The sequence below is a fragment of the Nomascus leucogenys genome, unplaced genomic scaffold, assembly GCF_006542625.1.
Source record: "Nomascus leucogenys isolate Asia unplaced genomic scaffold, Asia_NLE_v1 Super-Scaffold_241, whole genome shotgun sequence".
NCBI classification, from domain to species: Eukaryota; Metazoa; Chordata; class Mammalia; order Primates; family Hylobatidae; genus Nomascus; species Nomascus leucogenys.
The window spans coordinates 901,003-927,785 of NW_022095767.1; the positions used below are offsets into that span (position 1 = coordinate 901,003).

Sequence of the window (26,783 nt, forward strand, 5' to 3'; positions counted from 1 at the left end):
CCACCCAGGAAGGGCCAAAGGTTATTTTGAATGTACAAACATCTTGATGATTTTTAACTTTTCTGAATTTATAGTCTGATTTTATGAAAGGGAACATCAAAAAGAATTGTCCAGAATACTGATAACTTGACTAAAATAGGTGCATAGTTGCCTAAGAGAAAGGAGTAATTATAGCTTGGCTACCCTACTAACCATAATGACAATCAAGATATTCAAAAATCAGCCAGGCACAGTGAGTGGCTCATGCCCGTAATCTCAACCCTTTGGGAGGCTGGGGCAGGAGGATCATTTGAGTTCAGGAGTTTGAGATCAGCCTGGGCAACATAGGGAGACTCTGTCTCTACAATTTTTTTTTTAATTACCTGGGCATTGGTGGTGCATGCCTGTGGTCCCAGCTGAGGTGGGATTATCACTTGGCTCTGGGAGTTCAAGGCTGCAGAGAGCCGTGACTACACCTCGGCACTGCAGCTTGGGTGACAGGGTGAGACCCTGTCTCAAAAAAAAAAAAAAAAAAAGGAAATACAGGCCAGGCACGGTGGCTCATGCCTGTAATCCCAGCATTTCGGTAAACTGAAGTGGGTGGATCATCTGAGGTCAGGAGTTTGAGACCAGCCTGGCCAACAAGGCAAAACCCTGTCTCTACTAAAAATACGAAAAATTAGCCAGGCGTGGTGGCGCATGCCTGTAGTCCCAGCTACTCGGGACATTGAGGCAGAAGAATCACTTGAACCTGAGAGGCAGAGGTTGCAGTGAGCCAAGATCATGCCACTGGACTCCAGCCTGGGTGACAGAGTGAAACTCTGTCTCAAAAATAAATAAATAAATAAATAAATAGATAAATAAATAAAGTAGAAGGTAACTTACAAGGGAATTTAGCTTTTTGTAAGTGAAAATCTTTTACTGCATGTTTTAAAAAATAAACAATTCAACAATATGACAAAGGTCAGCAAAAAGGAAGAAAAAGTTAAATCTTCTCAAACAAGAATATTTAGTAAGGCAAGAACCTCTGCTACCCGGACAAATTTCACAGAAAGTAAAGAATAACTTTTTACTATGTCTTGCTGAGAGCAGACTGAATACTTTAAGGTCCCTTTGTCATTTTAAAGCCAGAAAAAAAAATCAAATTCTAGTTTTACTGTTTTTGCCCATCATCCAGATGGCATGAGACAGTCTGTTTTTCTTTCTCATTTTCTTTTTAAAATCTTATATATTGGCCGGGCGTGGTGGCTCAGGCCTGTAATCCCAGCACTTTGGGAGGCCAAGGCGGGTGGATCACGAGGTCAGGAGGTCGAGACCATCCTGGCTAACATGGTGAAACCCCATCTCTACTAAAAATACAAAAAATTAGCCAGGTGTGGTGGCGGGCGCCTATAGTCCCAGCTACTCGGGAGGCTGAGGCAGGAGAATGGCGTGAACCTGGGAGGCAGAGCTTGTGGTGAGCTGAGATCACGCCACTGCACTCCAGCCTGGGCGACAGAGCGAGACTCCGTCTCAAAAAAAAAAAAAATCTTATATATTAACCCATACTTATACATTATCCAGGTGTTCAAAGATTATTCATTAAGTAGCTCAATATTAGTTTGAGTCCATAAAGTTAAAAAGAATCTTATATAGTATGTTTAAGCTGGCACTACATTATGTCATAATCTTATTTTCACTGAGTGTATGTTCTAGGTTGGCATTTACTTTTTCTCAGCACTTTAAAAATATGATTCATTGTCTTCTGATGGAGAAGTCAGCTGTCAGCTTTAGTAATGTTCCTCCTTTGAAGGTAATGTACCCTTTTTTTATATGACTGCTTTTAAGACTTTTCTCTTTGCCTTTGTCTTTTAGGAGTTTTACTATAATGTGTCTATGTTTGATTTCGTTTGTGTTTATTTTGAGTTTGAAAGACTTCTTGAATTTGTGGATTGGTGTCTTTCATCAGTTCTGAAACATTTGCAGATGTTATGTCTTTCAATATTACTTCTGCACCATTTCCTCTCTGTATGTCTTCAGGGACTCTGCAGAAGTCAACTCACCTCTCTGAGATATTGAGGAATTAGTCTTTTATAGATTAGGCTTATGGTTCCTTAGTAAGAAAATTTCCTCAAATGCTTGGTAAGTTTTTGGTCTATTTGCTTCCAATCAATTCCACTGATGAGTCCCACCCCTAAAGAACTCTTCCAGATATAATTCTTAAGCATTTAGATTTTTTTCTTTTTTTTTTTGTTATGGGAAATTTCAAACTGTCCAAAAGCAGGGAGAATGTATAATGAGCCTTCTTATGTTCAATGATTGTCGATATATGTCAGTCTCATTTCATCTATATACTCCTGCTTTCCCTTATGACTGGATTATTTTAAAGCAAATTTCAGACATAGTATTTAACTTGTAAACACTTCAGTATGTATCTCCAAGAGGTAACTACTATTAAAAACATAATTACAATATCATTACAATACCCTCCCAATACTAAAAATATTTTCTCTTAATTTTTTTTGAGACAGGGTCTTGCTCCATTGCCCAGGCTGGGGTGCTGTGGCATGATCACAGCTTGCTGCAGCCTCCACCTCCTTGATTCAAGTGATTCTCCCACTTCAGCTTCCCAAGTAGCTGGAATTACAGGCATATGCCGCCATGCCTGGCTAATTTATTATTATTATTATTATTTTTTGTAGACATGGGGTCTTGCTATGTTGCTTAGGCTGGTCACGAATTCCTGGGTTCAAGCAATCTTCCCACCTTGGCCTCCCAAAGTGTTGGGATTACAGGCATGAGCCACTGCACCTGGCCAATACTTTCTTAATATAACCAAGTATCTAGTCAGTGTTCAAATTTGTCCAATTGTCTCATAATTTTAAAACATTTTCAATTAGGATAAAAACAAAGCCCATATATTTCATTCAACTAATACATCTCCCCTTCTTTTTTCCTTTGTGATTTTTAAATAGCTTTATTTAGAGAAAATCCATGTATCATATAATCCATCCATTTAAAGGTTACAATTCGATGGCTTTTAGTATATTCACAGAGTTGTCCAACTATCGCCATTATCTAATTCTAGAACATTTCATCATCCCAAAAAAGAAACCCCATGCCGGTTGGCAGCCCCAGCAACCACTCAGTTTCTTCTTTTTCTGCAGATTTGCCTATTATGGTTATTTCATATAAATGAAATCATACAATATGTGGGCTTCTGTGTCTGGCTTCTTTCACTTAGCATAATGTTTTAAAGGTTCATCCATATTGTAGCATGGATCATTATTTAATTTCTTGCAGTTATTTTTTGGAGAAACCAGGTCATTTTCTCCTATAGCTTTTCCATATTCTGAATTCTGCTGACTGCATCCATGTGGGGTTTCTTAATGTATTCCTCTGTTCCCTGTTTATCCTGTAAACTAGTATTTAGAACTAGAAGCTCAATCAAATTTAAATCTCACTCTTTGGCAAGACAACTTTACAGATGGTGCAGTGAGCTTCCATAAGGTGTCTGCAAGCCATTGATAGTTCCTGTGATCACTCCATATTTATAGCAGCTATTTGAGACCATTGGAAACAACAATCTTGAATGGAACAATAATATATGAAATCAGATTTTTGCTACTGGTCTGATTCTCCTTTTCCGGCCATGAAATCTTAATGTCAATTCTCAAAAAGGCTTGGAGGCTCTCTCTTGTTGTTTAGTAACCTTGTCAATCAGTAAGACTCCAAGCCTCTAGACTCACAATACATTTAGATGTTAGGCTAAAGAAAGAAAATACCTCTTTCCTTTGCTGAATTTTACTTCTGTCCATTTTTGTTTGTGAACTGGTCAGTTCTTGCCTAGGAGCATTTCTGACTTATGATTTTTTAAAAGCAGTAGGAAGTAGCCAGAATACATCAATATCCTGCCTTTTAAAAGCCATTCACCCACAGACATATAGATCAATGGAATAGAATTGAGATTCCAGAAATAAACTCTCACATTCATGGTCAATTGATTTTCAACAAGAATGCCAAGATCATTTAATGGGGGAAGGAATAGTCTTTTTAACTAATGGTGCTGGGATAATTGGATATCCACAAGCAAAAGAATAAAGCTGGAACCCTACCTCACACCATATACAAAAATTAACTCAAAACAAATCAAAGACCTAATTGTAACAGCTAAAAGTATACAATCTTAGAAGAAAACATAGAGTAGGTCTTGATGATCTTAAACTAGGCAATGGTTTCTTAAATATGTCATGAAAGGCATAAACAGCTACAGAAAAAAATAGATAAATGGGACATCATCAAATTGTAAAACTTTCACACTTTGAAGGCTGCCATCAAGAAAGTAAAAAGACAACAAACAAAATAGGATAAAATATTTGTAAATTATATATATAGTAAGAGTCTAGCATCCAAGAAATATGTATATATATGTCTATATATTATGTAACTCTTGCAACTCAACAACAACAAAATATAAACAATCCCAATTTAAAATGGGAAAATAATTTGAATAGACATTACTTCAAAGAAGATACACAAATGACCAAGAAGTGCATGAAAAGAAGGCAATATCATTAGTCATTAGGAAAATGCAAATCAAAATCACAATGAGATACTTTATACCCATTATGATGGCTTTAATAAAAATGACAGACAACAACAAGTCTTGGAAAAGATGTGGAAAAAATTATAATTCTCTTGCATTGCTGGTGGGGAATGTAAAATGGTGTAGCAACTTTGGAAACCAACTTGGCAGCTCTTCAAAAGTTAAACATAGAGTTACCATATGGCCCAGCAATTCCACTCCTAGATATATACCCAAGAGCATATGTTCACACAAAAACTCATACATGAATGTTTAGGACAGTATTATTTATAAGATTCCCAAAATAGAAATAACCTAAATGTCTCTCAACTGATGAATAGATAAATAAATTTTAGGATATCCATACAATGGAATGTTATCTGGCCATAAAAAAAGAATGAAATTTGAATGCATGATACAACATGGATGAACCCAGAAAACATTATGCTCAGTGAAAGAAGCCAGACACAAAAGGGCACATACTGTATGATTCTATCTTTATAAAATATCCAGAATAGGCGAATCTACATAGACAGAAAGTAGGTTAGAGGTTGCCAAGGGCTGGGGGTAAAAGAGAATGGAGAGTGGTTACTAATGGGTATGGGGTTTCTTTGTAGGGCAATGAAAAAGGTCAAGCGTTAGATTGTGGTAATGGTTGCACAACTTTGTGAATATATAAAATACACTAAATTGTATACTTTAAAAGAGGTGAATTTTGTAGTAGATGAATGATATTTCAATGTAAACATTATAACAACAAATTAGTCCCTAAATAACAATTACAGAGTTCTGTTTGGGGTGATTAAAAGTTCTAGAAATAGATAGTGGTGATGGTTTCACAACATTGTGAATGCAATTAATACCACTTAATTGCACACTTAAAGGTGGTTAAAATAGCAACTTTTATGTTACATATATTTTACTACAATAAAAAACCCTATTTTTTAACAGCTCCCTAAACTATAGACTTCATAAGTATGTGGACTCTCTTCCATGTTATTGCAGATGATTTTTCTACCAAATGATTTTACACAGCCCCATAGGGGTCATTAGCCATGAGGTTTGCAAAATCCGTTTGTTTTTTTGTTTGTTTGTTTAGTGTTTTTTTTTTTGAGATGGAGTCTCACTGTGTCATCCAGGCTGCAGTGCAGTGGTGCCATCTGGGCTCACTGCAACCTCTGCCTGCCGGGTTCAAGCAATTCTCCCACCTCAGTCAACCGAGTAGCTGGGATTACAGGCACTGGTCATCATGCCTGGCTAATTTTTGTTTTTGTAGAGATGGAGTTTCACCATGTTGCCCAGGCTGGTCTTGAACTCCTGACCTCAGGTGATCTGCCCACCTCAGCCTCCCAAAGTGCTGGGATTATAGGTGTGAGACACCATGACCAGCCAATAATCTGTATTTTAAATTACCTGTTGCCTGATTGTTAAGCCTATGTCACGTATTTTAGGGTTTTGTTACTGCAGCGCCACTACCAGGTGCCAAGTTATGTGTTAGTCAGGGTAGGGCTAAGCTATGAATACCAAAAAACCTCAAAATACAACGACCCATGATTCTGGATATGATGAAATTGTTTATGAAAGACCAATAGTGCTGCTAGGAGTAATTTGAAATGCCAATTAAAAATGTAAAAAGCAGCAATGATTATTTCAAAGCATTGGTGAGCTGCCAAGGCAACTAGGAGTCAAGAGAACAAAATCCCAAATATGGGGTAACAGTATAGAGAGATGAGCTGAGCCAACATTTTGCAGTTTCTGTCTCCAGGGCATTTGATGCTTCTGGGCATGGGGAAGGAGACTAAAGATCTGGGCAAAAGAGTTGGGCAGAAGAATCCTTCTCAGACACCCACAGAGCAGGAAGGACAAAATTAGACTTGAAGGACTAGGACCTGGGGAAAGGCGAAGTTAAAAAGAGCCTAATGATTTTCTGGTTCTTGTTTTAGGACATTGCAGAACTCTGAAGCTACGTGGCGTACAGTCGAAGAAGCCAGGAAGAAAGCCTCTGAAAAGCAGAATAGAGTTTCAGCAGACTTGTAATGCTGAAGAGACAAGAAGAGTTCAAGAGCTGCCAGGGCCATGGACCCTCAGGTTATAACCCAGGCTCCAAGTTGAAAATCCATGAGCAAGTGCAAACTAGATATGCATGGTGCCTTTCCAAAATGGCAACCCAGTCTAGATTCAGCCCAGTTTTTGACTGAATTAAAGTGACAAGCACCACTCTATCTGCATAAAGATAATTTCCTCTCTGGAGCAGTATGTACACTTTTTCGTGTACAATGCCTGACATTCAATAGCTAGACATGCTAGAGGCAAGACCAAATGACTGAAAAGCAAGAGAAAAAACAGATAGTATAAATAGACCCATGGATAATCTTAACATTGGAGTTACCAGACAAGGATCTTAAATAGCTAGAATTAATATGCTCAAGATAAAAGAAAAAAAATGCAGGGATTATATGAAAGGATGGGTAATTTTACTAGAGAAAGGACAATTCTAGAGTAGAAAAGTACCATAACTGAAATTAAGAATTCGGTAAGTGGAACACTTATATACTGTTGGCGGGAGTGTAAATTAGTACAATCTCTATAGAAAACAGAAAACAGTATGGAGATTTCTCAAAAAACTGAAAATAGAACTACCATTCGACCCTGCAATTCCACTATGGGGTATATACCCAAAGGAAAATAAATCATTACATCAAAAAGGCAAAGATAGCTGGGCACGGTGGCCTGATGCCTGTAATCCCAACACTTTGGGAGGCCCCAACACTTGATCACCTGAGGTCAGGGGTTCAAGACCAGCCTGGCCAACATGGAGAAATCCTGTCTCTACTAAAAATACAAAAAGATTAGCTGGGCACGGTTGCATGTGCCTGTAATCCCAGCTACTCAGGAGACTGAGGCACAAGAATTACTTGAACACAGGAGGCAGAGGTTGCAGTGAGCAGAGATCACACTACTGCACTCCAGCCTGGGCAACAGAGCAAGATTCCATCTCAAAAAAAAAAAAATACCTGCACTTGTATGTTTACAGCAGCACTATCCACAATAGCAAAGATATGAAATCAACCTAAGTGTCCAGCAATGGATGATTGGATAAAGAAAATTATATATATGTGTGTGTGTGTGTGTGTGTGTGGTGTGTATGTGTGCACACACAACACAGTGGAATGCTACTCAGCCATAAAAAGGAATGAAATAATGTATTTTGCAGCAGCATGGATGGAACTAGAGGCCATTTGCTGGAGTGCAGTGGTGCGATCTCGGCAAGGATTACAGGTGCATGCCACCACGCCCGGCTAATTTTTGTATTTTTAGCAGAGATGGGGTTTCACCATGTTGGCCAGGTTGGTCTCGAACTCCTGACCTCAAGTGAGCCTGCCTCGGCCTCCCAAAGTGCTGGGATTATAGGCATGAGCCACCACACCTGGCTCAAAGGCTAAACTCTTGACAGTGGGCCATGCTGCCCCAAGAAGCTCCACTGGATTTATTTGAAGGCCCTTGCCAAATCACTTGGGGGAAAAAAAGAGGCAGATTCAGCCCATGGATCCTTAAGTACCATTCGAAGAGTGGCATCCTTTTCCCAAATGTCACCTTTTGTCTTTAAGGCAAAAGTGGTGCCAGATCTTCAGCTCTCATGTCTCCTGCACAAACTCTCCCAGGCGTGAGAAGAGACTCCACTCTGCAGAAACTCTATCTCTAAGGGGGAAGTGACAGTCAGAGAAGGGAACAGGGATATTACTGAGGCCAGAAGGCCCCTCTTCCCTCAGTGAGGCCCACGCTCGTGCCCAAAGCCTGTCTGTCTTCCTAAATAATGCAGTGTGGAAGAGTAGAGGCTTTGCAGCCAAGCAGACAGGATTTCATAACCCTGGTTCCAGTACTTCCCAGTGTGTGATCTTGGACCATCAACTGGGCCTCTGAACCTGAATCTCCTCCTCTATAAAAGTGGCACAATGGCCGGGCGCGGTGGCTCATGCCTGTAATCCCAGCATTTTGGGAGGCCGAGGTGGGCAGATCACTTGAGGTCAGGAGTTTGAGACTAGCCTGGCCAACGTGGCGAACCACACCGTCTCTACTAAAAATACAAAAATTAGCCGGGCGTGGTGGTGGGCACCTGTAATCTCAGCTATTCAGGAGGCTGAGGCAGAAGAATCACTTGAACCCGGGAGGTGGAGGTTGCAGTGAGCCGAGATAGTGCCACTGCACTCCAGCCTGAGCGACAAGAGCAGAACTCTGTCTCAAAAAAAACCCAACCCCCCCCAAAAAAAAAACAAAACAAAAACAAAACAACAACAACAACAACAAATGGCACAGTAATAGCTTAATTTCCAAGCTTGCTCAGGATTTTGTGGGTCAGGAATGTGAAAAGGGTTTGACTGGATGTTCATTTCTGTTCCACGTGGCATCATGTGATGAGGGCTGGAGGACTCACCTCCAAGATGGCTTCTTCACTCCCATGTCTGGAAGCTTCAATTCTCCTGGGCCTTCTCACAGCTCCGTGCTCTTAGGGGAGTTGCAATTCTTTTTTTTTTTTTTTGAGACGGAGTCTCGCTCTGTCGCCCAGGCTGGAGTGCAGTGGTGCAATCTCGGCTCACTGCAAGCTCCACCTCCCGGGTTCACGCCATTCTCCTGCCTCAGCCTCCCGAGTAGCTGGGACTACAGGTGCCCGCCACCACGCCCGGCTAATTTTGTATTTTTAGTAGAGATGGGGTTTCACCGTGTTAGCCAGATGGTCTCGATCTCCTGACCTCGTGATCCACCCGCCTCGGCCTCCCAAAGTGCTGGGATTACAGGCGTGAGCCACCGCGCCCAGCCAGGGAGTTGCAATTCTTACATAGCAGCCTGGGAGCCAAAGAGATCACGACGGAATCTGCTCAAGGGATCCTCTTGCCTCAGCCTCCTGAGTAGCTGGGACTACAGGTGCAGGCCACCACGCTAGCCTATTATTAAAAGTTATTTTTTTGGCCGGGAGTGGTGGCTCACGCCTGTAATCCCAACATTTTGGGAGGCAGAGGTGGGCGGATCACCTGAGGTCGGGAGTTCGAGACCAGCCTGACCAACATGGAGAAACCCTGTCTCTACTAAAAATACAAAATTAGCCAGGTGTGGTGGCAGACGCCTGTAATCCCAGCTACTCGGGAGGCTGAGGCAGGAGTTCAAGCTCCTGCTTGAACCCAGGAGGCGGAGTTTGCAGTGAGCCGAGATCACGCCATTGCACTCCAGCCTGGGCGACAAGAGCGAAACTCCGTCTCACAACAAAACAAAAAAGTTATTTTTAGTAGAGTTGGGGTCCTTCTGTGTTGCCCAGGTTGGTCTTGCAGTCTTGGGATCAAGCAATCCTCCCACCTCTGCTTCTCCTTGTTGGGATTACAGGCGTAAGCCACCATGCTCAGCACAGTGTCACATCTGTCATATTCTATGGGTCAAAGCAGTCAAGGGTTCTCTCTCAATCAGACTAAGACCAACAGGAACAAGCTTATTGTATTAATTTGCTAGGGCAGCCTTAACAGACAGGAAGGGAGGTGAGTCGCCTTTTAGTTAAAAGTAGATACGGTCATGCTATTCTATAATTGACCACCAGATGGCGCGCTGGACTTACTATTAGTACAGTTTCTAATTGCCCTTCCGAGAGTGGCCACCGCCACTCAAGCGACTGGACACTGGACTAAGTGCTTCTGTTAATTTGGATAAGACGAGACTCTCACTTTCTTTGATAAAGTATAAATCTAGAAGAGCCCTAGGCTTTTATTACATCATGTTCATGGAAGGAGAGAAATGATCCTTTTCTGATTTGCCAGAGAAAACCAACCAGTATTTATTCTTTAGGAAATACAGAGATGCTATTTAACCTCCTGGTCACCATAGCAACAAATAATCAAGGAAGACAACCAATCAGAATGTAGGTTTCTTTGGGAGGTTCTTTTTTTTTTTTTTCAGATATTGCAACAATTTCTAAAAAAATCTTAGACTCTTTTGTTCAAATTATCCTCTCAAGAAAAGACACAAATGAACAGAGTTAACAAATGAGGTTGGTAACAGGAAAATTAACTGGAACTCCTGGCTGCACGGGAGAACAGAATGAATGTTTAGGGAATGTTCTCAATGTGCCACTCTATTAAAATTGATTTTTTTTTTTTTTTTTTGAGACACAGTCTTGCTCTGTCACCCAGGCTGGAGTGCAGTGGCGTGATCTCGGTTCAATGCAAACTTCACCTCCCAGGTTCAAGTGATTCTTCTGCCTCAGCCTCCCGAGTAGCAGGGATGATAGGTGCCTGCCACCACGCCCGGGCTAATTTTTTTGTATTTTTAGTAGGGATGGAGTTTCACCATGTTGGCCAGGCAGGTCTCAAACTCCTGACCTCAAGTGATCTGCCCTCCTCGGCCTCCTAAAGTGAAAAAACTAATTCTTTAGAGCAATTTCTTGGTGCAAAATAGAACCCCTTCCTACATAGCTGCAAGAGAGAACGGGTTCTTTTTTTTATGTTTAAAAGCACTGAATTTGCTAAGCATGGTGGCTCATGCCTGTAATCCCAACACTGGGAATCTGAGGTGGGAGGATCACTTGAGCCCAGGAGGCCAAGGCTGCAGTCAGCTATGTTTGCACCACTGCACTCCAGCCTGGACAATGGAGCGAGACCCTGTCTCAAAAAAATGCAATAATTAAATATAATAAACACTTGAAACAAACTTTATAAGAACCACAGTCTCAAGATGAAGAGTTACATTCCAGAAGGAACCAACACAAGACCATTGGGCTTAACATTCTGTCTTACAGGCAAGCTTTTTGCTTACAATTCACTCAGGAAATAAACATAAAGTAAAATATGTGTATAGATCCAATGTCCATTTGTTTTTTTTTTTTTTGAGACTGAGTCTTGCTCTTGTCACCCAGGCTGGAGTGCAATGGTGAGATCTCAGCTCCCTGCAACCTCCGCCTCCCGGATTCAAGAGATTCTCCTGCCTCAGCCTCCGGAGTAGCTGGGATTACAGGCTCAGGCCACCACGCCTGGCTAAATTTCATATTTTTAGTAGAGATGGGGTTTCACCATGTTGGCCAGGCTGGTCTTGGACTCCTGACCTCAGGTGATCCGCCCGCCTCAGCCTCCCAAAGTGCTGGGATTACAGGCGTGAGGCACCGGGCCCGGCCTCCTTTTTTCATTCATTCAATTTACATTTACTGAGCATCTCTTCTGTGCCAGTGTAATTCAGGAACATAGAAGTGAACAATTCGAACATAGGTTTCTGCTCATATGGGCTTTACAATCTTGTAACCTAATTAGAACCTTCCCTCGCCTGCGTGGGAAACACCTGTGCCCACAGTCTCTCCAGTCCCGAGTTTCCCATTATTACGGGTTTAATTGTGTTCCCTCCAAATTCCTGTGTTGAGGTCCTAACCTCCAGTACTTCAGAATATAACTATACCTGGAGAAAGGGTGTTTAGAGAGGCAATTAAGTTAAAATGAGGTCTTTAGAGTGGGCACCAACCCAACATGGCGGATGTCCTTATAAGAAGAGGAAATTTAGGCCGGGCGCAGTGGCTCACGCCTGTAATCCCAGCACTTTGGGAGACTGAGGCAGGTGGATCACCTGAGCCCAGGAGTTCGAGACCAGCCTGGCCACCATGGCAAAACCCCGTCTTACTAAAAATACAAAAATTAGCCGGGCGTGGTGGTGGGCGCCTGTAGTCCCAGCTACTTGGGAGGATGAGGCAGGAGAATCGCTTGAACCCAGGAGGTGGAGGCTGCAGTGAGCCGAGATCACACCACTGCACTCCAGCCTGGGCGACAGAGTGAGACTCTGTCTCAAAAAAAAAAAAAAAAAAAAAAAAAAAAAGAGAGAGAAGAGGAAATTTAGACACAGATGGTACAGAGGGAAGACCACGTGAAGACACAGGGAGAAGGCGGCCATCTGCAAGCCAAGGAGAGAGGCTGCAGAAAAACTAATCCTGCCAACACTGTGATCTCAGATTTCTAGCTTCCAGAATTGTGAGTAAATAGATTTCTGTTGTTTAAGCCACCCAGTATATGTGCCCTAGCAAACTAATACACCCACCAATATCTTTGGAACTAGCTGCCAACAGCTTCAACTATAGTTTTTGTTTCGTTTTGTTTTGCTTTGTTTTGTTTTTTTGAGACAGGGTCTTACTCTGTTGCCCAGGCTGGAGTGCAGTGGCGTGATCACGGCTCACTGCAGCCTCAACCTCCTGAGCTCAGATGATCCTCCCACCTCAGCCTCTCAAGTAGCTAAGACTACATGTGTGCTTTTTTTTTTTTTTTTTTGTAGAGATGGGGTTTCACCATGTTTCCCTGGCTGTTCTCAAACTCCTGGCCTCAAGTGATCCAACTGCCTTGGCCACGCAAACTAGTGCTGGGATTATAGATGTGACCCACCGTGCCCAGCCTTAAACCGTAGTTTTAACCAAGCCAGAATCTAAGTATTTGAAACTTGTTTTAAAAAATTTTCTGGCCAGGTGCTGTGGGTCATGCCTGTAATCCTAGCACTTTGGGAGGCCAAGGCAGGCGGATCACCTGAGGTCAGGAGTTCGAGACCAGCCTGGCCAACATGACAAAACCCTGTCTCTACTAAAAAATACAAAAATCAGCCAAGCGTAGTGGCGTGCACCTGTAATACCAGCTACTCAGAAGGCTGAGACAGGAGAATTGCTTGAATCTGGGAGGCAGAGGTTGCAGTGAGCCGAGATCATGCCACTGCACTCCAGCTTTCTCAAATAATAACAATAATAAGTAAATAAAATAATAAATAAAGAAAATTTCCACCAGTAGATGAGTAACTTATCCCCAGGCATACACACAGTTTTCTGTTAACTTTTCCACAGATGGGAAGTGCATGTAACTTTTTTTTTTTTTTTTTGAGACGGAGTCTCGCTGTCTCCCAGGCTGGAGTGAAGTGGCGATCTCGGCTCACTGCAAGCTCCACCCGCCGGGTTCATGCCATTCTTCTGCCTCAGCCTCCTGAGTAGCTGGGACTACAGGCGCCTGCCACCACGCCCGGCTAATTTTTTTTGTATTTTTAGTAGAGACGGGGTTTCACCGTGTTCGCCAGGATGGTCTCGATCTCCTGACCTCGTGATCCACCCACCTCGGCCTCCCAAAGTGCTGGGATTACAGGCGTGAGCCACCACGCCCGGCCGTGCATGTATCTTATACTCCTGGGAAGTGCTTCCCAAAAGGCTTCTGGGTTTCTGTTTCCTGCCCAAATCACAGATCTATATATATTTGATTCCCTCAGCTAAATCTTCTGACACAAGAAATCCATTTTAGGTCCCTCAACTTCCATCAAATGCTACAGTGTGGTTAAGGGTGCAGTCTTAGTTTCCACACCTGTGGAACTGGGTACTGACATGATTTGGCTGTGTCCCCACCCAAATCTCAGCTCGAATTGTAACTCCCATAATTCCCTCGTGTTGTGGGAGGGGCCCAGTGGGAGACAGTTGAATCATGGGGGCGGTTTCCCCCATGCTGTTCTCGTGGTGGTGAATAAGTCTCACGAGATCTAATGGTTTTATAAGGGAAAACCCCTTTTCCCTGGCTCTCACTGTCTTGTCTGCCGTCATGTGAGACGTGACTTTTCCCTTCTGCCATCATTGTGAGGCCTCCCCAGCCACGTGGAACTGTGAGTCCATTAAAACTCTTTCTTTTGTAAATTGACCAGTCTCGGGTATATCTTTATCACCAGTGTGAAAACGGACTAATACAGGTACTATTGATGTCAACCTTACGGAGTTGTTGTGAAGATTAAATGACATAATAATAACAGGTTATGGTTACTATATTTTAATATTATTTGTTTCAACTCTTTATTGCTGCATAACAAACTACCCCAGAATGTTGTGGTTTAAACAATAATTATTGGCCAGGTGCAGTGGCTCACACCTGTAATCTTAGTAATTTGGGAGGCTGAGGCAGGTGGATCGCTTGAACCCAGGAGTTCAAGACCAGCTTGGGCAACATGGTGAAACCCCATCTCTACAAAAAAGTACAGAAAAATTAGCCAGGTGTGGTGGTGCACACCTGTAGTCCTAGCTACCTGGGAGATTGATGTGGGAGGATGGCTTGAGTCCAGGCGGTCGAGGCTGCAGTGAGCCATGATCGCACCACTGCACTCCAGCCTTGGTGACAGAGTGAGACCTTGTCTAAAAAAAAAAAAACCCAATAATTATTTTATTGTCTCTTATGATTCTGTGGGTTAACAGGGCTTAACAGGACGGTTTCCTTGCTTCCTGCAATGTTGGTTGGGCTGCAGTCACGTGGGGGCTTGAATGAGCTGGAACACCCAAGATGGTGCACTCACATGCCTGCCAGTTGATGTTGACTATTGGCTGGGATTTCAACTAGGGCTGTCAACTGTAGCAACTACCCATAGCCTCTGCATGTGGCTTGAGATTCCGCAGCATAGTGGCTGGGTTCTCAGAGACGTGTCCCAAGAGCAAGTGTTGTAAGAGTCAGTAAGCAGAAGCTGCCAGTCTTCTTGAAGTCTACCTCTCACATCAGTAACAATGTTACTTCCATCTCATTCTATAAACTCCACCTCTGGGTGGGGAGAAGGATAAGGAATTTGTACTCATCTTTAACCCATCATGCTACTTGAGAAACTTTACACGTATTAACTCAACAGATCCTCAATCTCATATTGGCATTACTGTTACCATAATTTTACAGTTGAGGATGCTGAGATAGAGAGGTCTCCGTCAGGGCAGTCCTGCTGTTCTGTGATTGTCCAGCAGGGGCGCTCCACACGCAGTCATCAACACATGCAGGATTCCCACCTTGTTCCTACATCCTCATAGCTATGGCTTGTGTTTACATCGCACCAGGGGCGTGCTAAATGCTTTGCGTAAAAAATCACGCCTGAACTTCACAAGAATGTCCTGAGGTTGAGTTTTACAGGTGAGGACGTTAAGGCTCAGGGAGTTGAGGCCAAACATAACACGTGGCAGAGTGAGACTCAGACCAGGACCGTCTGTCTCCAAACCTGTGCCCTTGGCCACTTCCCCACAGGGACAACAGCAGCAATAACTGCGTGGCTCATGCCTGTAATCCAGCACTTTGGGAGGCTGAGGCAGGCAGATTGCTTGAGTCCAGGAGTTTGGGACCAGCCTGGGTAACATAGTGAGACCCATGTCTATACAAAAAATTAGCCAGGCATGGTGGCATGAGCCTGTGGTCTCAGCTGCTTGGGAGGCTGAGGTGGGAGGATCGCGTTAGCCTGGGAGGCAGAGGTCTCAGTGAGCTGAGATTGCACTACCATACTCCAGCCTGAGTGACAGAGTGGTACCCCCCTCTGCAAAAAAACAACAACAACAACAGCTAATTGGTATAGAAGACTCTCTACATACCAGGCACAGGGTGTGTGTGTGTGTGTGTGTGTGTCATAAGTTACAATAACAACCCTATATCCTTCCCACTTTACAAATAAACAAATTGAGACTCAGAGAAGTTAAATATCTATCCAAGGTCACACAGGTGGTAAGCGGTGGATTCAGGATTTGAGTCTAGGAAGACTGAGTTGGGGAGAGGGGTTGGGGAGAGTCAGGTATGAGACGGAAAAGCAAGACTTACTTGTTTCTTTTTTCATGGATTCAACACATATTCATTGAGTTCTTACAATGTGCCAAGCACTGAGGACACAACAGTGAACAAAATCTGTCCCCACGGTGGTCACAGTCTGGTGGGGGAGACAAGATCTCATCAGCCGCAGGGGAAGAGGTGTTGCCTCTGATGGGGGGCGGGTGATGTGTTAGATTATTTTGTTGTTCCATTCACTGCCTCCCTCTAGGAGGATATAGGTCCCTGACTGTCGCCATGTGGCCTGGGGTACCCCTGTGGGAGGGGATGCATTCTTACCCCAAAGAGGCAACTTGTGACTTGCATTGGTCTGTGTTGTATGAGTGGCCATGCTGTGAGCCCCTGCAGAGCAGATCCAAACAGGGGCTCTCCCTTCTGCCTGACCCACAGCCACTACTGCCAACATGTATGTGAAAATAAACCTTTAGGCTTGGCGTGGTGGCTCACACTGTAATCCCAACACTTTGGGAGGCTGAGGCGGGCAGATCGCTTGAGGTCAGGAGTTTGAGACCAGCTTGGCCAATGTGGTGAAACCTCATCTCTACTGAAAAAAAAAAAAAATTAGCTGGGCGTAGTGGCGTGGGCCTGTAGTCCCAGCTACTTGGGAGGCTAAGGCAGGAGGATCGCTTGAATCCGGGAGGCAGAGGTTGCAGTGACCCAAGATGGCGCCACTGCATTCCAGCCTGGGTGACAGAGTGAGACTCTGTCTCAGAAAAGAAAAGAAAAGAAAAGAAAAGAGAGAAGAGAAGAGAAAAGAAAAGAAAAGAAAAAAAGAAAAGAGAAAAAAGAAACCTTAACTGTTGCAAGGCACTGGGACTTCAGGGCATCTTTGTTACTGAGAGAAACACAGTGACAGCCCTCCAAGGTAGGGAGTGAGTTGGGACCAGAGTCACAGCAGGTAACTTGTTGTTCATGTAACCTCAGAACCAGCCTAATCCGGTTCAACTTCGTGGAATAAAATGGTGAGTTTTTTTTCAGTTGCCATGGACCCCCAGGTTGAAGTTCACATATGCTGAGCAGGCCCAGATGAGCCAAACACGAAACCATGGGTGGAACTTAAGTGCTCAGACCAAGGAATGGGACAAGTAAGAAGTGGACACCAGGCTGGTCATGGTGGCTTGCGTCTATCATCTCAGCACTTTGGGAGGCTGAGGCGGGAGGACCACTTGAGTCTGTAGTTCAAGACCAGGCCCCGGGGGGCCGTGTGCGCCCTCTTGGCCAGGGGCTTCCTGGACTCCTTGCCCTCGGGCTTCCATGCCTTGCTCTCTGTGTCCTCGAACTCTGCGTCTGCTGCCCCTGCAGCCTCCTTTCCCCACTTTATGTCCTCACTGGCAGCCTGGAAAGCTGCGTAGTCCCTTGGTTGCCTTTGGTGTATTTGAATTTCCCACTTCCCCACCCTTTTCCTCTTTCTCTCTTCCCCAGGTGGTGCTCCCGGCTGCAGCAATGCCTGAGCTGCCAGGTGTGCACCACCAGCTCCAGGAGCCACTTCGCTCTTTTTGTCCTTTTTGTCTCTTTTAATCCTCGCCCCAGACCCCGAGGAGGCCAGGCTCAGCCTTCCTCCTCCCGGGAGGGGGATCTGGCTGCGCCAAGGTGAAAATGCACTCCAGAAGGTTCCTGTCGTCTCGGGCTTTCCGCAGGACCACGGTGTCCTCGGACAGGACAGACAAGACCTGCAAGAGGGCGTCTTTTTTTCTTTCTTATCCCTCCAGCCCAGAGAGTCAATCACAGAAGCAATTTTCTTTCTTTTCTTTTCTTCCCTTCCCTTCCCCTTCCTTCCTTCCTTCCTTCCTTCCTTCCTTCCTTCCTTCCTTCCTTCCTTCCTTTCCTTCCTTTCTTCTTTCTTTTCTTTCTTTTTTTTTGATGGAGTCTTGCTCTGTCGCCCAGGCTGGAGTACAGTGGCGCGATCTCAGCTCACTGCAAACTCTGCCTCCCAGGCTCCAGCGATTCTCCTGCCTCAGCCTCCTGAGTAGCTGTGATTACAGGTGCACACCACCATGCCCAGCTAATTTTTGTATTTTTAGGAGAAACAGGGCTTCACCATGTTGGCCAGGCTGGTCTTAAACTCCTGACCTTGGGTGATCTGCTCACCTTGGCCTCCCAAAGTGTTGGGATTATAGGCATGAGCCACTGTGCCCCGCCTCAGAAGTGATTTTCAACACCTTCTGGCAGCTTTTGGTGTCTGAAGGGCTGATACAGGCCACAGTGGTCAGGAACTCAGGGTCCTCCAGCCCCGCTCTGTGACCCGGTGGTTGCACCCGCCCACTTTCTGAAGGCTTACAGCCCTTCAGCATCTCATTCAGGTATGGCTCTGGTGTCCAGAAGAGCCACCATGTGGGAGTAACTGCTCCTGCCTTCTTTGATGGTCAAGTGCATCAAATCAGAGGGCTTTCTTCCATCATCTCCTGTTTGGCTTTGTCTGTCCTGGTCATCAGGGGCAAGAACTCCATGGGACCACCTGCCTCGTCTTTGTGGCTTCAGAGGGTCCACTTCTTGTGGACTTGCTCCTTGGCTGCTGCCTGGAGCGCTGTGTACAGCCTGCTGTCACTGTCATCTCTGCTCAAGCCCCCTTATCTGCTTCCTCGATCTTGATGTCCAAGCTCTCCTGGGGAACTTTCTCCGATTCCTTCTTTGCCAAGGGAAATGGACACGTCCCTCAGGCCCTCTTTTAGCTTCTGGCTCAATTTCTGTGACCCCTACTCTTCTTGCTACTATTGCTTGTAGCCCCAGGAGGGGGACCGGCCTTCCCGATGACTGTCCCAACCCCTGGGCCTGGGTCTCTGAAGCGGGAGAGGTGGGCGCCTCCCCGGGGGTCCCAGCCACCGCGGCCTGCATGGGCCCGTCATGCAGCAGCAGGCGTCTCATCTGCCTCAGGAACCTCGTGTCCTGCGCACGGTCCTTCCACAGAACCCTCCAGATCCCATCCTTGCCCAGGATCTCTGTGGGGATGGCAGTATGATTGACATCCTCCACAAACTCCACCAGGGCGACCTGGGCCTTCTCATTTGTCAGGGCCTTCATGTGTTGCAGCCCAAACGTGCCCAGGGGCAGGAGGGTCGGCTGCAGGACGGCTTCGACATCCGCCTGCTCCAGGCCCTCCGGGATCCCGGTGACCAGCAGGGCCCTGTGCGCGTCCATGTCCCGGCCCCTGGCACAAGTCCTGCAAAAGGCTCACGGCCACGGTGCCGCCCACTGGGCACTGATCTTGGGGCAGGCGGGAGCCTGAGATAGGGGTGGGCTGCAGTACACGGTGTCAGTGCAACCCTGGCAAGCCACCCGCAGGGCTTAGAGTCCCAGTTTCAGTGAATGTGGTAAGGATGGAGTGGGGATGAGGGCTCGGGGGTCCTTGCTGCCTGCTGGCCAGCTGGACACAGTGATCTTTCCCCAGGACCCCTCCCCAGAGCTGTCTGAGGATCCGCAGGAGACTACGGATCTGTTCTCCAGGGATGCTCGGGGGTCCCTTTGAGAGCAGCAGCTCCCTCTCAGAGCTACCAGATGAGGAAACTCCTCCCGCTCCAGCCACATGGGGACACCCCCCTCCCCGTTGCCCCTTAATCTTGATGGTTCTTCTGTGCCCCATCAGCCACTGCAGGAGGCCTGGGCTCTGGGGGGGGCCTGTCTCTCCCTCCCCCATTGGCTACTGCTGTTTCCATGACAACTGTTTTCCGGCTGTTGCAGGGACCGAGCATTTTTTGTTTTAAGAAGCCCACTGAAAACGAGACTATGCATCTGGTTTGTTTACTGGGGCCCTTCGTGACTCTGGGAGACAGGTCTCACAGAGAGAGCTAGGCTTAGTCAGTGGGACCAGGCCTCCCTCTGGGGCACCAGGCTCCAGATCTAGGGTGAGTTTGATGTTTAGGACCCAGGGCGGGCCAGGTGAAACAGAGACTGAGTGAAGGTTGTGCGGTGGGCTGGGCCTGATGCAGGGGCACAGATTCTATCCAGGTAAAAAAAACCACCACCAGCCGGGAACGGTGGCTCACGCCTGTAATCCCAGCACTTTGGGAGGCCAAGGCAGGCACATCCAAGCTCAGGAGTTCGAGACCAGCCTGACCAACATGATGAAACCCCATATCTACTAAAAATACAAAATTAGCTGGGCGTGGTGGTGGGAGCCTGTAATCCCTGCTACGCAGGAGGCTGAGGCAGGAGCATCACTTGAACCTGGGAGGCGGAGGTTGCAACGAGCCGAGATCGCACCATTGCACTCCAGCTTGGATGACAAAAGCGAAACTCTGTCTCAAAAAAAAAATAAAAAATGAAAAATAAAGTAAAAAATCACAACCGGCTGAGCGCGGTGACTCATGCCTATAATCCCAGCACTTTGGGAGGCCGAGGCAGGCGGATCACTTGAGGTCAGGAGTTTGGGACCAGCCTGGCCAACATGGTGAAACCCTGTCTCTACTGAAAATACAAAAATTAAAAAAATAAAGAAAAGAAAATACAAAAATTAGCTAGACATGGTGGTGTGCACCTGTGATCCCATCTACTCAGGAGACTGAGGCAGGAGAATCACTTGAACCCGGGAGGCGGAGGTTGCAGTGAGCCGAGATTGCGCCACTGCACTCCAGCCTGGGCAACAGAACAAAAAATGAAAAACCACGACCTCTGGGCAGCCACTGCTACCATGACCCTGCTGGGGCCTGCTGTACGTGGGAAGTAGGCGGGGTGCTCAGGTGAGGACTTCCTGGTGAAGGGAAGGGGGGAATCTTTGGGCTTCAGGAAGAACCCCTGGGACACCTGAAAATGATCATGTCATGACACCCAAGAGGTCCCTTTCATGTCTTGCTAACTGTCCCACCAGCACCCCCAGGGTGGCCTCACTACTTTCCTGGGCTGCACCTCGTGTCTGGGAACACTGTCATGGTGAGCCAAGCCCCAGGCCCTAGGATGGGCCCCAGGGTTCATTCATTCATCCCTTCTTCCACCCGGGCAACATAATGGAGAGAAAAATCAGCTGTTTCATATCTTCAGCCCACCCCATGACTAAGCTGCTGGTCTGACCTCTGTGCAAGCTTGGGTCTGTCCTGCAAATGCAGGGATTGAGAATATGCCTGCCAGACAGATCTGCTCCAGGGATGGTGATACCATCTATACCAGGCAGCTATCATCTTGTTCCCTGTTGACAAGAGACCCAGAGCCCCAGGAACAAGGTGAAAAGATTCAGGAATACGGCAAATGATGGTGCCAGGTCTAAAAACCCCAGAAGAGCCTTTCCCTCTCCCCCTAACTCCTGGTCCAGCATTTGGAGCCAGATGTACTGACTGGCAGGGCACTGAGAAGCCACCCCCCACCCTCCTTCCCTTGGGGGCTCGGAGAATGCTTTGAGGAGTGGGATACACAAGACTGTTTAGGTCCCAAGTACAGAAACCCAAGTTAGCCATGTTTAAGCAGGTTAGTGAAAAACGAATTCACTGGCTCATGTTACTATAAAGTCTAGGGTTGGCCGGGTACAGTGGCTCACGCCTGTAATCCCAACACTTTGGGAGGCCGAAGTGGGCGGATCACGAGGTCAGGAGATTGAGACCATCCTGGCTAACATGGTGAAACCCTGTCTCTACTAAAAAAAAAAAAAAAAAATACAAAAAATTAGCCGGGCGTGGTGGCAGGTGCCTGTAGTCCCAGCTACTCGGGAGGCTGTGGCAGGAGAATGGCTTGAACCCGGGAGGCGGAGCTTGCAGTGAGCTCAGATTGTGCCACAGCACTCCAGCCTGGGCAATGGAGAGAGACTCTGTCTCAAAAAAAAAAAAAAAAAAAAAGGCCAGGGTTTCACTGGCTTCAGGCATGGCGGGTTCTAGGGCTTCTTCATTCATTAATTTAGCCCAGGACCCAGGGCTGACTCCTATTGGATGAACTGGATCATGTGCTTGCCCCTGCCCCAATCACAGTGACCAGGGAGGGAGGGAGTGCACTGACTGGCCAGGCTTGGGTGGGCAGGGGATTGGGTGAGCCCTGTAGGAGTCACTTGGAGGGAGAGTGGGGAGGGGGGTTCTCAGGAGAGAAATGGAGGTGAATCATTCAGGAAAGGGAAGTGGACTCTGGGCTGGAAAGCAGGAGACTCTGCCCTAAAGGCATGATGGCATTAGTGAGACTCACTGTACCTGGATTGGGGAGGGGCTGCAGGGAGTATGGGACCCTCTCCAGGAGCCCTAGGGCCGTGGCTTCCAACAGACTCCTGGCAGCATCCTCCGACAGCCTTGGCAGGATGAATTTTGGGGGTCCTGGGAGCCTGAAGCGTGCACTCTTGGCTAGCGGGTCCAGGATCTCCTCTTCTTGGCTGTGGGTGTTTGTTGGAGAATGTCTCAGTTTCTGGCTGGGGGAGAGGGAGAGGGTGTCACTCATTGAGTGCTCATTTATTTAACCCCGTAGACTTCATTCATTCATTCATCCATTCATTCATTCAGTCTTTCTGTAGTGCCTGTGCAGGGCTCTGGGGACGCGATGATGACTGAAGCCCTGCCTCCTGGAGCGCAGGGAAAGCCTGGATTCTTAGGGGAGGTGGGTCTGAAGAGCTGGAGCTAACCCTGGATCAGGACAGGCTTACTCAGAGGAGGTGACATTGAGCTGAAAGGAGGAGGTGACCATTTGTGGGAGGTGGGGGTAGGGAAAGGGAAGAAGTGCTTTCAAGGCAGCCAATGGGCTAAGATTCCAGTGACTAAATGGAGAACAGGATGTCTAAGGAGCTGGGGGTGGAAGGGTGTGGCTGAGCAAGGGATGGGGGTTGGGGAGGAGGTGGCAGGGCCAGGCACAGAGGGCCTTGTGGGTTGGTCACGTCAGGGTATGACCAAGGAACGGAAGGTTGTGGGGTCACCAAGGCCAGAGCTGGAAGCTTCTCTGCAGCTTATGTGCTGTGTGACACTGGGAAAGTTAAATGACCTCTCTGAGCCTCTCTTTCCTCATTTATAAGATATTCTCAGAATTGCTGTGTTGAGTTAGGCACGTGGATGATTTAGCACAGGTACTGGTCACAGCAGGGCTTTAAGTATCGATTATTGATGTCAATCCTTATTTTCATAATTCCCTTTTGTGTGTAGAACTGGCTGTTGCTGTATGAGGGATTTGCTGGGTCAGAGCGCCCTCTGGTGGGCATGGGGAGCCAGTTCAGGGAAGAAAGATGAAACCAGAGGTTTTGATTTTAAAGGGCACCACCCTCCCTCCCCTTCTTATTCTGTCCCTTCCTCCCTTTCTTTCCCTTTCTTCCCTCCACATGCATTCACCAGGGTCTGATCCTGCCTAGATGGGGACTGAAACAGCCCAGGCCCTACCTTCCCGGGGGGTTTACAGCCCGGTAGGGGGAGACAGAGGAACCCCACCTGAGTAGAGCTTAACACTGGGGAGAGGGTGGGACTGCAGGATACAGGGCTTCATAGGAACCCAACTTGTTCCTGGGGCACTGGGGAGCTACAGAAAATTTTGGAATAGGGGAGGGGGAGGGTAAAGTTTTCGATGTCATGTGGGTGAATGGGACGGGTGAGGCTGAGGCTGGACCCGACCAGGAGGCTGCAGAAGGGGTGGGATGAAGGCGTGGAATGGGGTGGGCTGGAGGCATGCAGGGCGTGGGAGGGGGATGTTGGGGCAAAGTCCAGGACCCTAGCCCACTCCTAGTTTGGGAGAGGAGTCTCTCTCACCCTTGGGGTTCGTCTCCAGCCTGGTGATCTGCTGGGAGCTGCCAGCCACTCATCTCTTGACCTGGCCCAGGCCTGGGGCCCTGTGTCCCCAGGCAGAGCTCCTGGAGGGTCATGGCTCCCAGTCCCCCAGGGTGGGTCCTGCCACTCATCGACCCTGGTGGGCCTGAGGAAGAATCTGGTGGGCCTCCTGGGGTGGGCTCTGTCCCTGAATGGGCAGAAACAACATTTCAGCTCTCACAGTGGGGTGAGATAGTGGATGAGGGATGGGGGATGCTGGGTCTCTGGACACATGCCTGGGGGTCTCCCTAGGGGGTCGATGGTTTTGGCCTTCAGGCAGAAAGAACCCGGTGGCAAAGTTCCAGAGGTGAGCGGAGCCTGGCATGGAGGCGGTGAGTGGGGCTGCAGTGTGTGTGTGGGGGGTTATGATGAAGCTGCAGGGAGTAGATCACGCAGGGCCGTGGGGAGAGCCAGGGCTTTCTGCGGGAGGCTCTGGGGAGCCTTGGGAGTTTCTGAGTAGGGAAAGGACAGGGTCAGGTTTGTGCCTTAGGAACACCCCTCCGGAGGGGCAGTACAAGAGGCTGTGAGGCCAGGTGGAGGCTGAGCCAGGAACCTGGGCAGGAGAGGCCAGGCCAGGGCTGGGTGGGGCTGGAGGGTGAGAAGGGAGTGGCTGGATCTGAGAGATGTTCAGGAGGCCGACTTGGCAGAAGTGAAGTGACTACCGGGCGGTGGGGGCCGAGGGGTCGGGAGGAGTCCAGGATGAGGCTGTCTCAGCTGGGTGATGGGGTGGAAGGTGGACTTCCCTGGGATGGAAGCAGCCTGCATGGGGGTTGCTGCTGAGGCCGCGTCAGAGTTCTGGGCAACAGCAGCCTTTGGGAGGAGCCCCTTACCCCCCAGGACCCCGGATCCAGGCTCTCAGGAGTCCTGGGGCTGGGCAGGCAGCCAGAGGGGCCTGGCACTGAGCTGGCAGGGAGGAGAATGGCCCTGCTGGCTCAGGCCCCTCGCTGTCTGGCAGGCAGTAGCAGGCACAGAGCCCCAGGCTCCAGGGCTGTGGGAATAACAATAAAAAGTATAATGACAGCTCACCTTGTCCAGGTACGGTGGTGAACGCCTATAATCCCAGCACTTTGGGAGGCTGAGGTGGGCAGGAGGTCAGGAGTTCCACATCAGCCTGGCCAACATGGTGAAACCCCCATCTCTACAAAAATACAAAAATTAGCTGGGTGTGGTGGCAGGCACCTGTAATCCCAGCAACTCAGGAGGCTGAGGCAGGAGGATTGCTTAAACTCGGAATATGGAGGTTGCAGTGAGCCAAGATTGCGCCACTACACTCCAGCCTGAGTGACAGAGCGAGACTCCATCTCAAAGTAACAATAATAATAATAATTACAGCTCATCTTAATTGAGTCCTGCGGTGGCCAGGTATGCCGTGGGGTTTCATCTCCCTAGGGGCTGGGAGATGGCTAGGAACGGCCCTGTTTGTTTCATAGAGGAAGTATATTAATCAGAGTTCTCCAAAGAGACAGAATCAACAGGATATGTGTAGAGAGAGATAGGAGAAGGGGTTTATTGGGCAACTGGCTCATTCAATTATGGAGGCTGAGAAGTGCTGAGGCTGTGTGCAGGCTGGAGACTCTGGGATGCAGGGAGCGTGGCTCCGAACAAGTCCAAAGGCCTCAGAACTGGGGAAGCCAATGGTGTAATTCTCAGTCCGAAGCCAAAGGCCTGAGAATTTGAGGGGCAGCTGGCATAAGTCCCGGAGTCCAAGGCCAGGAAGCCTAGAGTTGTCGCTGCCTGCACTGGTTGATGAAGTGCGCCGGTGTGAGCAGCTTAGCTATGGATGGTTTGGGGGTGCAGAAACCAAGACTTGGAGGTTCAACATGTCCAGGGTTGCACTGTCAGCACCGGTGCCCAGGCGGCCTGACTTCCGTGTTCATGGAACCCAGGGCTGGGCAGCCTGGGGGCAGCCGCTGGGCCCCCACCTCAGCCTCAGTGTGCACGCCCCTTCCTTCCCACCCAGGTGGTCAAGGTGAAGCCCCACAACAAGGACACCATAATGAAGTACCATGAGTGCAACAAGATCGTGAAGCAGAAGGCCTTTGAGCGGGCCATCGCGGGTGACGAGCACAAGCGCTCCGTGGTGGACTCGCTGGATATCCAGAGCATGAGTGAGTCAGGCCTGGATGCTCCACACTCCAGCCCAGAACATTCCACACGGGCCTTCTCCATTCCCTGGGAGTGGGGGTGGGCTCAGCCCCTTGTTCTGCCCCCAGGCTGCTGTCTGTCGCTCCTCTGCCTGCGTTCCAGGGCGCTCCATCCACAGCCCAAAGCTCCATCTCATGATTCCCAATGGGCGAGGTCAGGAGCTGCAACACCCCCCTGATATGGCTGGGCTGTGTCCCCACCCAGATCTCATCTTGAACTGTAACTCCCATAATTCCTACATGTTGTGGGAGAGACCTGGAGGGAGATAATTGAATCGTGGAGGCAGTTTCCCCCCTACTGTTCTCATGGTAGTGAGTAAGTCTCACGAGATCTGATGGTTTTATAAGGGGTTTCCCCTTTCGCTTGGTTCTCATTCTCTCTTGACTGCCGCCACGTGAGACGTGCCTTTCATCTTCTGCCTTGATTGTGAGGCCTCCCCAGCCACATGGAACTGTGAGTCCATTAAACCTCTTATTCTCTATAAATTACCCAGGTATGTCTTTATCAGCAGTGTGAAAATGGACTAATACACCTTCCCTACCCACCAGCATCACCCCTGCCCGGGCCCTTCTCCATGCTGGCTTCTTGGCCACTCTATCATCCTCTCCTCCCTCCCTCCCGGCAGTAGCCCCGTCCCTACAGGCTGTGTCTAGTTCACCTCTAGATGCTGAGAAGGTCCAGCCATTCATCCCACAGATGATTACTGAGCATCTCCTATGTGCCAGGCACTGTCCTAGGCACTGGGGGTACAGCTATGAACAAAGCCCTTCCTGTCCCCATGGAGCTGATATTCTGGGAGGCAGATAAGATGATGAACAAGTCATGAAA

At 47.8% G+C, this 26,783-nt stretch overlaps 1 protein-coding gene across 2 annotated transcripts in view; it reads left to right on the top strand.

The window, feature by feature from the left end:
• Positions 1–26,783, top strand: part of PPP5D1 (PPP5 tetratricopeptide repeat domain containing 1) — a 109,512-nt gene that overhangs the window by 43,839 nt on the left and 38,890 nt on the right. Inside the window, exons 1-2 of one of the 2 annotated variants that reach the window (XM_030807710.1) lie at positions 24,092–24,142; positions 25,771–25,918. In XM_030807710.1, the coding sequence (XP_030663570.1) occupies positions 24,134–24,142; positions 25,771–25,918 (157 nt within the window). In that variant the 5' untranslated portion in view covers positions 24,092–24,133. Of the gene's footprint in view, positions 1–24,091; positions 24,143–25,770; positions 25,919–26,783 lie in introns of those variants that run through there. The other variant, XM_012496833.2, reaches the window with a different exon arrangement.